The sequence below is a fragment of the Ananas comosus genome, linkage group 5 (assembly GCF_001540865.1).
Source record: "Ananas comosus cultivar F153 linkage group 5, ASM154086v1, whole genome shotgun sequence".
Taxonomy (NCBI): domain Eukaryota; kingdom Viridiplantae; phylum Streptophyta; class Magnoliopsida; order Poales; family Bromeliaceae; genus Ananas; species Ananas comosus.
In genome coordinates this window covers 7,260,799-7,273,719 of record NC_033625.1, presented here as the reverse complement: position 1 = coordinate 7,273,719, position 12,921 = coordinate 7,260,799, and the positions used below count along the sequence as shown (strand labels likewise).

General features: G+C 36.8%; 1 protein-coding gene across 4 annotated transcripts; it reads left to right on the top strand.

Annotated features, from left to right (window-relative positions):
* Positions 9,144 to 12,002, top strand: LOC109709980. Of its 4 annotated transcripts, none has more exons than XM_020232385.1 (3): positions 9,144 to 10,593; positions 10,672 to 11,747; positions 11,858 to 12,002. In XM_020232385.1, exons 1-2 carry the CDS (start codon positions 9,321 to 9,323, stop codon positions 10,755 to 10,757), a joined length of 1,359 nt encoding a protein of 452 aa, XP_020087974.1. In that variant the 5' UTR covers positions 9,144 to 9,320; the 3' UTR covers positions 10,758 to 11,747; positions 11,858 to 12,002. The 4 variants fall into 4 exon arrangements, with proteins under 4 accessions (XP_020087974.1, XP_020087973.1, XP_020087972.1 ...); XM_020232384.1 differs by having other exon boundaries at positions 9,144 to 11,243; positions 11,687 to 11,747; XM_020232383.1 differs by having other exon boundaries at positions 9,144 to 11,243; positions 11,372 to 11,747.

Here is a 12,921-nt window from a genome sequence, read left to right as displayed (position 1 = left end):
AACCCAAATCCAAAATAATGACTTCTTTTTAACCATATTTCAAAATATATTATAGTAAAATCAAATTTTCAAAACATAATCAAATACAATCAAAGTACGTACATTCATGCCATATAGATATTTCGATACAAAATTTCAAAACACAATCAAAATTTCAAAACACAATCAAAATTTCAAAACATGCCATATAATATCAATATTTCGATACAAAATTTCAAAACACGATCAAAATTTCAAAACACAATCAAATACATTCATGCCATCAACATTCAAAACACAATCAACAATACATAGGAACCATGCATACCACTGAATAGGGAGCCGCCAAATACACCAGCTACACCTAACATGTGAAATTGATGCATAAGGATGTTGTGCACTTGTGCTCTGCCTGAAATACAATCATAAAGTTGAAAGTACTAGAGATTCCTAAAGCAGAGAAACTTTCTTGACCAATAGGGTAGATCAAGAAAACAGCAATAGCAGTTGCAACAGGAGCTAAATATCTAGTACAAGTTCTAAATATCAAAATGTTACATTAAAATTTAAACAAGTTATCTAATACAACATTCGCTTAGCCTCATCGTCATTAGTCAATCCTCTAAGATGCGTTGGCAAATTATATATTATTCCTGTACATGAGAAAAGATACAAAAACTATTAAAAGTATTTCTAGAATAATAAATTCTCATTATATTTTCTAAAAAAAATTGATTAGATATTACCTCATCAACATCAATGATGCCACCTTCATCATCATCATCCAACGAAGATCGATAATACGATGTAGCTGTAGAGGAATCTACAAATAACAATATAACATATTATATATAAATAATAAGTATAATAGTCATTTTTTAAAATACTAAATTGTATATCACTAAATTTTAAAAAAAATACCTTCTTGATGAAATTTTGCCCAAAGCCAATCACGAGTACACATTAATGCTTCTAAAACATCAGGATGAAGCCGATTTCGATGTGGGCTTAAAAATCTACCGCTGGTACTAAATGCCGACTCGGATGCAACGGTAGAAATAGGAATTGCAAGGATATCTCTAGCCATCATCATCAATGTAGGGTACTTGAGGCCATTACTTTTCCACCAAGCCAACACATCAAAATTATCTGTTCTTGGTAAAGTATCCTCCTCTAAGTAATGATCCAATTCGGATTTTATAGGTGTACTAGATGTTGATTTCTTCTTCTGCATCATATATTGATCATAAATAGCAGTAAAATTTTTCCTGTTAATCATACTACCACTGCTACCTTCACTAATAGAAGAAGAAAATGAATGAGAAGATTCACCACCAACTTCCTTGTCTCGCTTGTTTCTTTCTTGATACTCACTAAGGAGATCATAGCATAATTGTCGAATTCTATCAACTTCATTATTGACTTCGGTACTGTAAATGGTCGAAAAATAACAATCCAATAGAGTCAACTTATATCTTGGATCCAAAACAGTTGCTACTCCCATAATGCCATGAATTATATGCCAATATTTATCAAATTTTTTTAGCATTTTTTCAGCCATGGATCTAATCATCTCATTAAGATCTACAGACCACTCAAGTAATGTCAATCTAATATCGCACACTTTTTCAAAAAATAGATTAGCCGTCGGATATCTTGTACCCGAAAAAATTTCGGTTACACTATAAAAAAGTTCGAGTCTCTCACACATGTCTACTGCTACACACCAATCGTCTTCTGAAGGCAAGCACTTGTATAATGGCTCACGAAGTTTCAAGCGTGAGAAAACATCCCTATACACCAAAGCAGATTGAAGCATTAAAAACGTGGAATTCCATCGCGTTTTACAATCAAGCACCAATTTCTTAGTACTTGAAATGTCCAACTGACGGGCTGTTTCTTCAAACTTTTCCTCTCTTTTTGGTGTTGCCTTCCAAAATGCAACACTATCTCGTATTTTCTCAAGAGCATCTCCAATTATCTGTAATCCATCTCTAACAATTAAATTAAGAATATGCGCACAACAACGCATGTGAAAAAAATGCCCACGCAACATAAGAGACCTCTTTTCAAGCTTATCCAACAGGATATCTATAATAGCATCATTCGAACTGCAGTTGTCTACTGTTAGAGTAGAGAGCTTTTTATCAAGATTCCAATCAATAAATGTGTCCATCAATACATCAGTAAGTGTATCAGCAGTATGTGGACAAGGTACATAGGCAAACCTATAATGAATAATAATGAAAGTAACTTTTATGAATGAAAAATAAGAAAAGTAATACTACTTGCATACAGAAATTAAAATATACCTCAACACTCGACTTTGCAACATCTAAGAATCATCAATAAAGTGAGCCGTGATCGCCATGAAGCCTCTCTTTTGGTTCTTAGCTGTCCACATATCAGTAGTAATAGCAATTCTACTTCGATTTGATTTCAATAAATTCATCGTATTTTCCTTCTCATAATCATAAATTTTTAATATGTCATTTCTCACTGTATTTCTAGAAGGTATTTTGAATGCCGGTTGAAGAGAAGCCGAGTATTTTCTAAAACCAACATGCTCTACTATAGAAATTGGATATTCATGCATAATAATCATCGACGCTAACTCCTTTCTCGACACTTCTTGATCAAAGGTAAAATTGACAACCTTTACTTTCTCACCACCGAATTGTTCTAACTTTAGCTTTTTTTGATTCACTATATCTTTAATGTCTTTAAATCTGCGCTTTGGGCATACCTTGAGATGCGAATGTAAGTGGCTCGTGCCATGTTTTGCATCTCCGCCAAGTTTCTTTCCACAATAATTACACTTGGCTTTTATAGCTTCACCAACTTTTTCCTTTGTAAAGTGATTCCACACCAAGGAAGTTGCTTTTTTTTTATTACTTCATTGGCTTCTTCGTTATCACCGATAGTATCAACTGGGGATGGATTTGATCCTACATTTGTATGAATAGTAAGTGGTGCCGATGAAGGTTGAGAGTTTTCATTGGCCGGTTGTGTAGACATTTTTTATCCTTTTAGTTTGTATAGTTTGACCTGCTAATCAATCATCAAGAGAGTAATAAATAAAAAAAAAGTATCTAATGATTATGCAAATAAAACCAAAACAGAGTAGCAAAGTTCGACTCTGCGCTAAGCCCACAAAATCAAAATACAATCATAAATCTAAAAGAGTGTTGACGCAGCACCAAATGCAGTGAAGGTGGCCAAAGGGTATGAGGTTAAGATTCTAAGGAGTTTGGTGCTTATTGGGGGCAGGGAAATGCGTGCTGGACTAGTATTCATAGGTGGTCGCATTTGTGGTCCGGATTAATTTACACATGTACCAACTCAAACAAAATTATAGAAGGATTGGTTACACCAAAACCAAATGATACATAAATATACTGCATTACTAAGCATGAGAACTCATAATAATTTGTTACAAACGTGAACTTACATATATCAATTGCAAAATTCAAATTCCATAAGTAGGAATCATCTGATAAAATGGGTCCATCCATGTCCTTGTTTCTTTACGATGGTGCTAATAAACTAATCAACGATAGTAATTCTCTTCTTTTGTGTGGGCCTTCTTGCAAAATTTTATTCCAAAAACTTTACTATTCTCGATTTCTAATGCTTGATCACTCGTCCGGATTTGCTCTTTATCTAATGTTATGACGCAGCACCATGTGCATTTCAATCATTAACTTTATTTAGATCCTCTTAAAATTTAGCTCAATACTCATCAGGAATCATCATAATCTAATCGAGAAAGAAGAAGCAAAAAAGAAAAGAAAAGAAAAGAAAAATAAAAGAAAACAAGAAAGTAAGGAAGAGAAAAAGAGATCGAGGAGGAAGAGGAGAGGGAAGGGATTCGTGAGATTGAGAGTACTGAGTACGAGAAATCGCGGAATAGTTCGGCTTCGATCGGATGGGGACTGGAGACGGGCCGCGAGCGAGGCGTCTAGGGAAGCGCTGTGCGTTGCCGGACTGGGACGGGCAGCACGGCGGGCGAGACTGCGGAGTCCGGACGGCAGATCGATTCGAAGGGGCGGCGTTGTGGGCTTGTGGCGAAATGGCGGATGGGGCGTTAGGGCGAAAATGAAATAGCGGATGGGGATGGGGCGAACTTGCAGATGGGGAATCGGGGATGGGGCCAAAGGGAGTTAGGGTTTAGTGGTTTATTCTGGCCGTTGGATTAGGATCTAATGTACAAAAAAGGAAATCAAATATATATATATAATTATATATAATATATATTATATATATATATATATATAATATATAATATATATATATATATAATATATATATATATATAATATATGTATATTTAATGTATATATCGGGTTCGGTTCGGGTTCGGTTCGGTTTCGGGTTCGGGTCGGTTTATACAAAATCCATACCCGACCCATATCCGTCGGGTTTTTATTTTTATACCATACCCGAATCCATACCCATTTATCTCGGGTAAACCCGCCCCGTTCGGTTCGGGTTGGGTAATTTTTCGGGTATCCATACCCATTGACCATCCTAGTGCCATGTGCACCCCTCCTTTGTCCGTACACAGCAAAAAAAAGAAGGGACATCGGCTCTCGCATTCGACGACGACGGCGACAACGACAATCGCGACGATTTTTATAATAATAGGAGATACGCATGCATACGCGTAGCGTAAGTGCGATCTTTTTGTTGGTTTGATCAACCCGACCATCTTCGTGATAGATTTCGAACTAATCAAATCTGACATCAAATCGTCACTTTCGCCGTGCGTATGTATTGTTACTCTCCAAACCATGCGGCCATCTTCGTGATAGGCTTGACATGGTCAAAATGATTGATCGAACCGGACGTTTTATTACGTAAACTGTGCGGCCATCTTCGTGATAGGCTCAACATGGTCGAAAGCGTGAACCGTGCGGTCATCTTCGTGATAGACTCAACATGGTCGTAAGCGTGAACCGTGCGGCCATCTTCGTAATAGGCTCGACATGGTCGAAAAGATTAATCGAACGGCCATCTTCGTGATAGGCTCGACACGATTAAACTTCACGTATTTGAACAAAACGTGACAATAAAAGAAAATGGACGGGTTCTATTTTGATTCGTCATTTTCGTTCGATTCAATCGTATTACTCGACATGATCAATTTCGTATATTTGGACTAAAAAAAGAAAGAGAGATGAATATAAAAATAATAAAAAAAAAGGAGTTATCCCCTCTCCCCCTCCGACAGTCAAACATAAAAAAAAAATAAGAAGAAAAGAAAAGGAAAGAGAAGAAACAAAAGAAAAACAAATAAAAATAAAAACAATAAAAAAAAAGAGTCGTTGGTAACAACTCTCACATCTCTCTCGGTTTCGCACACGCACAGAGAGGAGAGAGAGAGAGAGAGAGAGAGGAGAGAGATATGGTCCTGAAAGTCAAAAAAAGAAAAAAAAAAAGAAAAAAAAAACAGAGTTGGATCTCTCTCTCAACAAAAAAAGAAAAAAAGAAAAAAACAAACACAAAAAAAAAAAGAAAGAAGTGGGTTTTCCCCACTTTCTCTCTCACTATCAGCAAAAAACAAAAAAGAAAAGAAAAGAAAAGAAGAATCAAAAAAAAAAAAGAGAAAGAAAGAAAAGAAAAAGAAAAGAAGAACAAAAAAAAAAGAAAAAAAAGAACAAAAAGAACAAAATTTGAGGAATTGGGTTTGAATTATTTTGAAAATGGTTCAACTCATTATGGACCCAATGAAGAAACTCTATAAGCAGTAAAAAAAAAAAAGAGGCATCAAGCCCACATGCAAATTCGGGTCCACAACCTGCAGAGCCCGAAATCCAGCCCACGTACAGATTCGGGCCCAGGATATTAAAGCCCGAAACCCGCCTTAGCCCACATAGAGAATTGGGCCAAGAACATATAAAATCTAAGATTTATTTCAGTCCACCTGCAGATTTGGATCCAAGGCCCAAAAAGTGTAAAGTCCAAAACCAATCCAAATCTACATACAGATTCGAGTCCAAGGCCCAAACCTTGTAAAGTCCGAAACCAATCTCAACCCACATACAGATTTGGGTCCAAGAGAAATAAAAATTCATATGAATGGATTTCTTAATTCAAAACCCAAAGATCCAAAATCCAAAAGTCCACAAATAAAATCTCAAAAATTCCAAAGTCCACAAACTAAATCCCAAAAAAATCCAAAGTCCACAAATAAAGATCCAAAACCCATAGTCCACAAATAAAGATCCAAACCCAAAGATCCAAAATCCAAAGTCCATAAATAAAACCCAATCAAATCTACCAAGCCTATGTCATCAAAATACCTCCAACCCAAACCGAATTCATGGGCTTTCCAAATGGGCCCTTTATTATGAATCAATTTTCTGGGCTTTCCAAAGGCCCCCTATCATGAATTGATTTGACAATTTAATTTCATGGGTCTGCCAAATAGGCCCTTTATCACGGATTAATTCTATGAATTAATTTCATGGGCCCTCCTTGTCATAAGTTAATTTTATGAATTAATGGGCCCTCCAAATGGCTCCTTATCATAAATTAATTCAATGGGCTCTCCAAATGGCCCATATCATGAATTAATTTCATCAATTCAATGGACTTTACAAACGGGCTCCTAGCATGAATTAATTTTATGAATCAGTTTCATAAACATCTCGGTTTCAAACGATCGAAACGTCGGTAAATTAAACCCAACGACCGGAACGTCGGTAAACTAAACCCAACGACCGGAACGTCGTTAAACTAAACCCAACGACCGGAATGTCGTTAAATTAAACCCAAATCCAAACGACCGGAACGTCGTTAAACTAAACCCAAATTCAATCGACCGAAACGTCGTTAAATTAAACCGATATTCAGACGACCGAAACGTCGCTAAACTAAACCCAAATTCAAATGACCGAAAAGTCGTTAAACTAAACCTAAAACTTCAATCGACCACCAAGTTGCTAAATTGAGTATCTAGTCTTATAAAATTTATGTAGTGGGGAAATGCCCCTACTTAAGCCATGTACACGGCAGATCATATTAATAAAATTTTATTTGCCTGCTTGGTCTCTTTTATCAGCATTTATATTCAGTCTCTTAATCGAGGATTTCTTAACACCGAAAGTGTGGGGTAATTAATAGCAGATTCTTGAGTCTGTTGGAAGCCATGAATCTATAATCCTGATTTCAAAATAAAACATAAACAAATTTAACCTCTACCATGAATGACTACTCGCCCTAGAAATAACCTACGGCGGGACCGGTTCGTTCGCGGCAGACATTTTTGTACTTTAATATGTACTATAATTAAGATTGATAATATATTTTTTTATTTGTTAAAAAAATATAATATTAATTAGAATTTTTTTTTTTATCATCACATAATAATTTTTGTTATTTTATATTATTATATTATCCGTGTATCGCACAGGTCAAATACTAGTTATCATCTAAAACAACTGTTTTCGTTATAGTCGCTCACGTCTCTAGATGGCCGTTGCGTCGCGTAATCGATTTATTTTTTTCTCTCTTTTTTTTTCTGATTATGACGAGGTTCATAATTCATGTGGTGGTATGTAATTTATTTAATATTTAGGTAGTGATTTATTATCTAGTTCAGGTGATGATTCGTGTTTTTATTAATCAGGCTAAAAGGCAGATGGTGATGTGAAATTTTATAGAAGTTTAGGTGGCAATTGTTAATTTTGTCAGAAATTAAAAGTAGTTTATTCACATCATTTGAACACCTAAAAAAAGCTGAAATCAAACAGGATGAGCATACCTCTTAACTCCAGATTAACGGGTAACGACTCACACCATAAATTAACTAATAATAATTTACACCACCATTATCTAGTATAGTTGATTGATATGTCAGATTACCGCTAAAGAGTCAGAAATTTAGGGCTTGTTTGGTTCATCCATTTTGGGTATGGAATGAAAATCGGTTTGATTAAAACCGGTTAATTTTGTTTGGTTCGCATGAATCGGTTTGGGATTTCTATTTCGGACTGGAATGGGAATGACCCATTAGCTTTCAACTTGATTCCGGTCTTCTAGCCCGGATTGAGATTTCATTCCGGAAGCCCACTAAATTCTCGAAGCCCATGCGACCATCTCACCCTCCTTCTCTCCGCTCCTTTCTCATCAAAAAAAAAAAAAAAAAAAANTCCTCTCTCAAAACCCTATCCCTAACCCACATCAATAAAAGTTTTTAAAAATAAATTTGATATTTTTTTTGAAAAACTTATTAGAGAATAGTATTATATTTTTCATAAATTTTAAATAATATAAATTTATATTTGAGAGTAAAATTAGTATTATAGTATCCTATAATTTTTTTAATTTATACGAACCAAACAATGAAATGTGAATAACTCATTCCAATTCCCAATCCACAAATAAACCAAACGTCTTGGGGGAGTGGATCATTCCAATTACCATTCCAATTCATTCCCATTCCATTATCCATTCCAATTCCACTCTTGAACCAAACAAGCTCTTAATTCCTACGTGCATATAATGGCTCATATTGTCACTGTCTAATATAGTTGATTAGTATGACATATTACTCAAAAATAAAATAATTTGACCCTGACTTTGTAGGTTATAAATCTGTAACTATATTGGAGTGTTCTTATTAGAGTGCAACAAACGGACTAGCTATTAATTAATTTATTTTATTTTTAAACAAAACAACAATTTTGCCCCGCCGAACTCTTAAACGAAATACGGCAGTGAAGCATTACGCATCGCCGAGTACTTCGTATTCTCCGTTATTATGCGGCACGAAAACATAATCCACCGCCGAATTCATAAACGACTACGTCTTTCCACTTTTAAACTACGGCCCATAATAAATATTCGGCCCACAAACGCAGCGCGCCAATTTCTCCATTCCCACTCACATGCCAACCGTTCTTCGCAATATTCAAATGCGCCGTACATATGCGCGCATAAATATATTTATGCGTAACACCAAATATCCATCCTACATCTTCTCCAACTAACCGTCGTGATCGAAATCGACGGTCCACGTTTGTTCCCGCATAGTAAGCTAGAGTTTAACGCACATCAAATTGTTTCCCGAAATGGAAATGGTACTCACACTCCGTACACTCTCTCTTCTAACACTCTAGACACTACGAATTTATAAGTAGAGTAGAGCTCTTCTCGTTTGAGCTCTCGTTCTAATCAAAACCCTAACCCTAATCGCGCTCCTCAAAATCTCTCGAACCCTAGTTTCTCCTCGAGATCTCGAAGCGTGCGATTCGTTCGCCGGGGTTTGCGATCGCGGAATGGCGAAGAAAACGAGTAGCACTTAGGGTTTTGATCGCCGTTTGATCGAGGAAACGATGCGAGCTCGGAATCGGAACCCTGGGAGGGTCGGATTCCCCCCGCGGCGGCTATCGCCGGAGCTCCGGGCATCCGATCTCCGGCGCCGCCGACTCAGGAGGTACGGCTCCGACGAGCCGCCGCGGCGGAAGGGCGAGGTCCTCCTCGAAGCGGGTCGCCTCGCGGCGGCGTACCTGATCTCTAAGGGTTTGCTCTCGCCGATCCCCGAATCTGAGGAGAACGATGGCGGAGATCGTTCGATCGGGGTGAGCTCTTCTTCGGCAGGTAATGATCTCGCCAATGCTTATTCTGAATCGAATTATAGCAGGAAGAGGAACAGGGGTTGGAATAGTGACTATGGTGAGAATTGGAATTGTTCGAGGGGGAGGAGGAGAGTGGAAGGGAATGGTGGGTATACTGATGGGAAGGGTTGGTATAAAGAGAAAGGGAGGAAGCGACGGACATCGGGATGGGATAAGAGGTTTCATGTTGGGAGATATAAGGAATTGGACATGGAAGAGGACGATAATGGAAGTAAAGAGGGAAATGGATCGGAGAGGAGATACGCACTTAGTCGTAGGAGAGATTTCCGATCGGTGGTCGATTCGGGTTTGAATGAGAAGAATGATATATCTACAAAAAATCAATGCGAGAGCATGCCGAATGGTTTCATCGCGAAGAACTATGATCTGCCGTTGTCTCAGAGAAGCCCTACATTTGAGAGAGATTTTTGTATTGAGCCAATGAGCTCAATGGAGTATGCTCCACAAGAAGCTTCAGATGCTGATACAAATGAAGATACGGTAATGAGGGGTCCCTCGATGAATTCGGACGCATGGGTAAGTGGCCTTTCGAAATGTGAGGATTCTGACTCGAAAATTGTTCAATCTGTCCAGTCCATTGAAAATGATCCACAATGCGATTTAAGTGACAGCGTTCGTGATTTTGATACGTGTAAACCAACAATTGATATGCGAGAGGGTGATAAGTCTGTGGAACATAATCGTGGAAGTGACAAGATGAAGAGATTCGACCACTATTTTCTGTTTGATCAATTGCCGCCAAAAAAGCTGTGGCGAAAACTGGAGACTTTCACATTCGATGACGGAATTTATGAGGAAGTAGATCAGGAGAAGTTGGGCGGTGATTCTTTGTTTCGAAAATCAGATACTGAACTTAATATCCATTTCGAAGAAGAGAAACAGGAGCAGGAGCAGGAGCAGGAGCAGAAGCAGAAGCCGCCAGTGGAAGTTAGAATCCTCGAACTTAACCTTATGGGAACAGCTGAAATGAGTAAGATTCCTGATGAACCAGTTACTGATCATCTTTATACTGCTGAAAAGGATCTACTGAGCAATTTTGGTATTTTAGACAACAACCAAGAAATCCCAGTGATAAATTTGGAAGGCGTTTCGCAAGAAGAAGACTATGGCTACAATTTCTTTCAACTTGAGTAAGCTTTTTTAACGAGGTAGTGTTCGTTGTTAGATTTACTCTTTTGTGTAGTTAATTCACACGGTTTATAGATAATGGTTGGTGATAGTATGTGATAGCGCCGGTTTTACTTCTTAAATACCTACCCCGATACTATACTCGCTCTTCGTCTTTGCTTTAGGCATATTAGTAGTCAGACATGAATATGATTTTGGGTTATTATGAGAACTAAAGCTGTCTGCGTATTTTGGCGGTTTGAATTGGTGATACTTGGATTAAGTTTTTAGTACAAAATGAAGATGGAGCACAAGTGAAGTTTGTATTAGCTATTTCATCTCTTTATTGAGGGAACTCCGAGTGATTGTGATATCGTAAATGCGCACTTGAGAGCCGTTATTTCACATTTCTACAGCTATTCCTTTTGATATTTTTATGTGTCTAGAAAGATTAACATCAGTTTCAGGCGCTAATAAAAGGGAGTTTCATCATCTCATTCGACTGGCTAAAAGGTAAATTTCTTCAAATAAGGTTGCTCTGATGTATGCCGCTTACTGATCTGTATCTTTGTTCATGTTTTACCAATTGTTTGGCCTTTTAGTTGAGTAAATTGTGATATTATAAGATTTAAAATGATTAGTCAAATAGAAGCGGCATCGTAGTGCACGAAGCTCCTATCGATGTGTGGTTTATGGAGCGCCTCATACTCTCATTCCCATATATCGTGTTCATGCATGGAAAGTGAAAACTTTACCGGCTCCTTTTCGTAAGCAGTAATTGTTGTCTTTTTTTCTTCTTTTTAACTGCGTCTTGTTTTTTTTGTCCAACTATTACCTGGATCAAAATGCAGTGTCAAATTGAATTTTAGTTAGTAAAGTTTGTTGTGCGTTATTGATGGTCTGTGTTTTGTAAGCTTCTCCTTTGTTTTAACAAATTCTTTTCCGGTAATTTGCAGCTGTTGAAGCTTCCATTCAACTTCAAGTTTCAATATGTTTTTTGTTTATTTATGATTTCAGGTAAAATGAACTTTCCATATTTAATTAGACATAATTCCCTGATTCTTTTTCTCTTTTCTTTTTTCTGAATTACTTTGTTTTCTCTTGTGGTGAAATTCTAATTCGCACAGAAGCACACAAAGTTATCGAGTTTGGAATGTTAGATGCGCTCTCACAGGAAAGAATTAGGTAGCAGAAATTTTAACATTATGTATTTAAAGGTTCTAATCTAATTTTGATTCGAGTTATTTGGGAATTACTACCCATTCTTTGAAACCTTTTGTTTTACTATCGAATTTGTCAATTAGTTTGATGTGTATCCTTACAAAATATTGTCGACACTTATTAGTGCACATACCAAACATTCAATTCAATTCAATTCAATTCAGAATTTCAGATCATTGGATGGTAGAGATTGAACTATCAGATAGAATGGAGGGCGGATGAAAAAAATGTTGCAAGAACGGACACATGCATCTGTTACAGGCAATAATTTCATATCTTCTATAATACATGCGGATTTCTTTTCTTTACTTTAGTCTATTTTTTTAAAACTGAGCTGGAAATGTTAATGTTACTGGGTTAAGGATCACTGGTTCAACTAGTGGTCAACTACTGATTAAACCGGTGACCTCGGCATGACATCATAAATATTTAAGCATCATTTTTAATTATATTTATATTATTATTCCTGTATCATATTTAATTGTAAATTATTAATTTCTAGACCAAATTAAGTAGATGTAAGTTTTTGAGTTTCACTTTTTATAAAACTAATTTGTACTAATAAAAAATAAAATCAGCTAAGTTGAATTTTAGGTGTCGAATTTTAACGTGGCTTGACAAAAACAAAAAATCAGCTAATTTGATTAAAAGTGGATCGGTTCGATGATTCACCGATGGTTGAATCATCGGTTCGAACGGTTTAGAGTAATTTTATGACTTATCATCTTTAAGAAATGAACCGAACCTTTAAGAAATGAACCGAACCGTTTTATAAACTGAGTTTTATAAACTGAATCGCGGTGGAATTGGTCGTTTGAGCAAACTTGGTACGAGAGAATTTGAATGAAGCACTCAACGTTCGCCGCTACCAAAGTGCACTAACCAGATAATTTTTCGACCTAATGATACTAGAAACTTAAGGCGAGGTTAGAGAATAATCTTTGTACTTCATCAGGGGATTAACATAGGG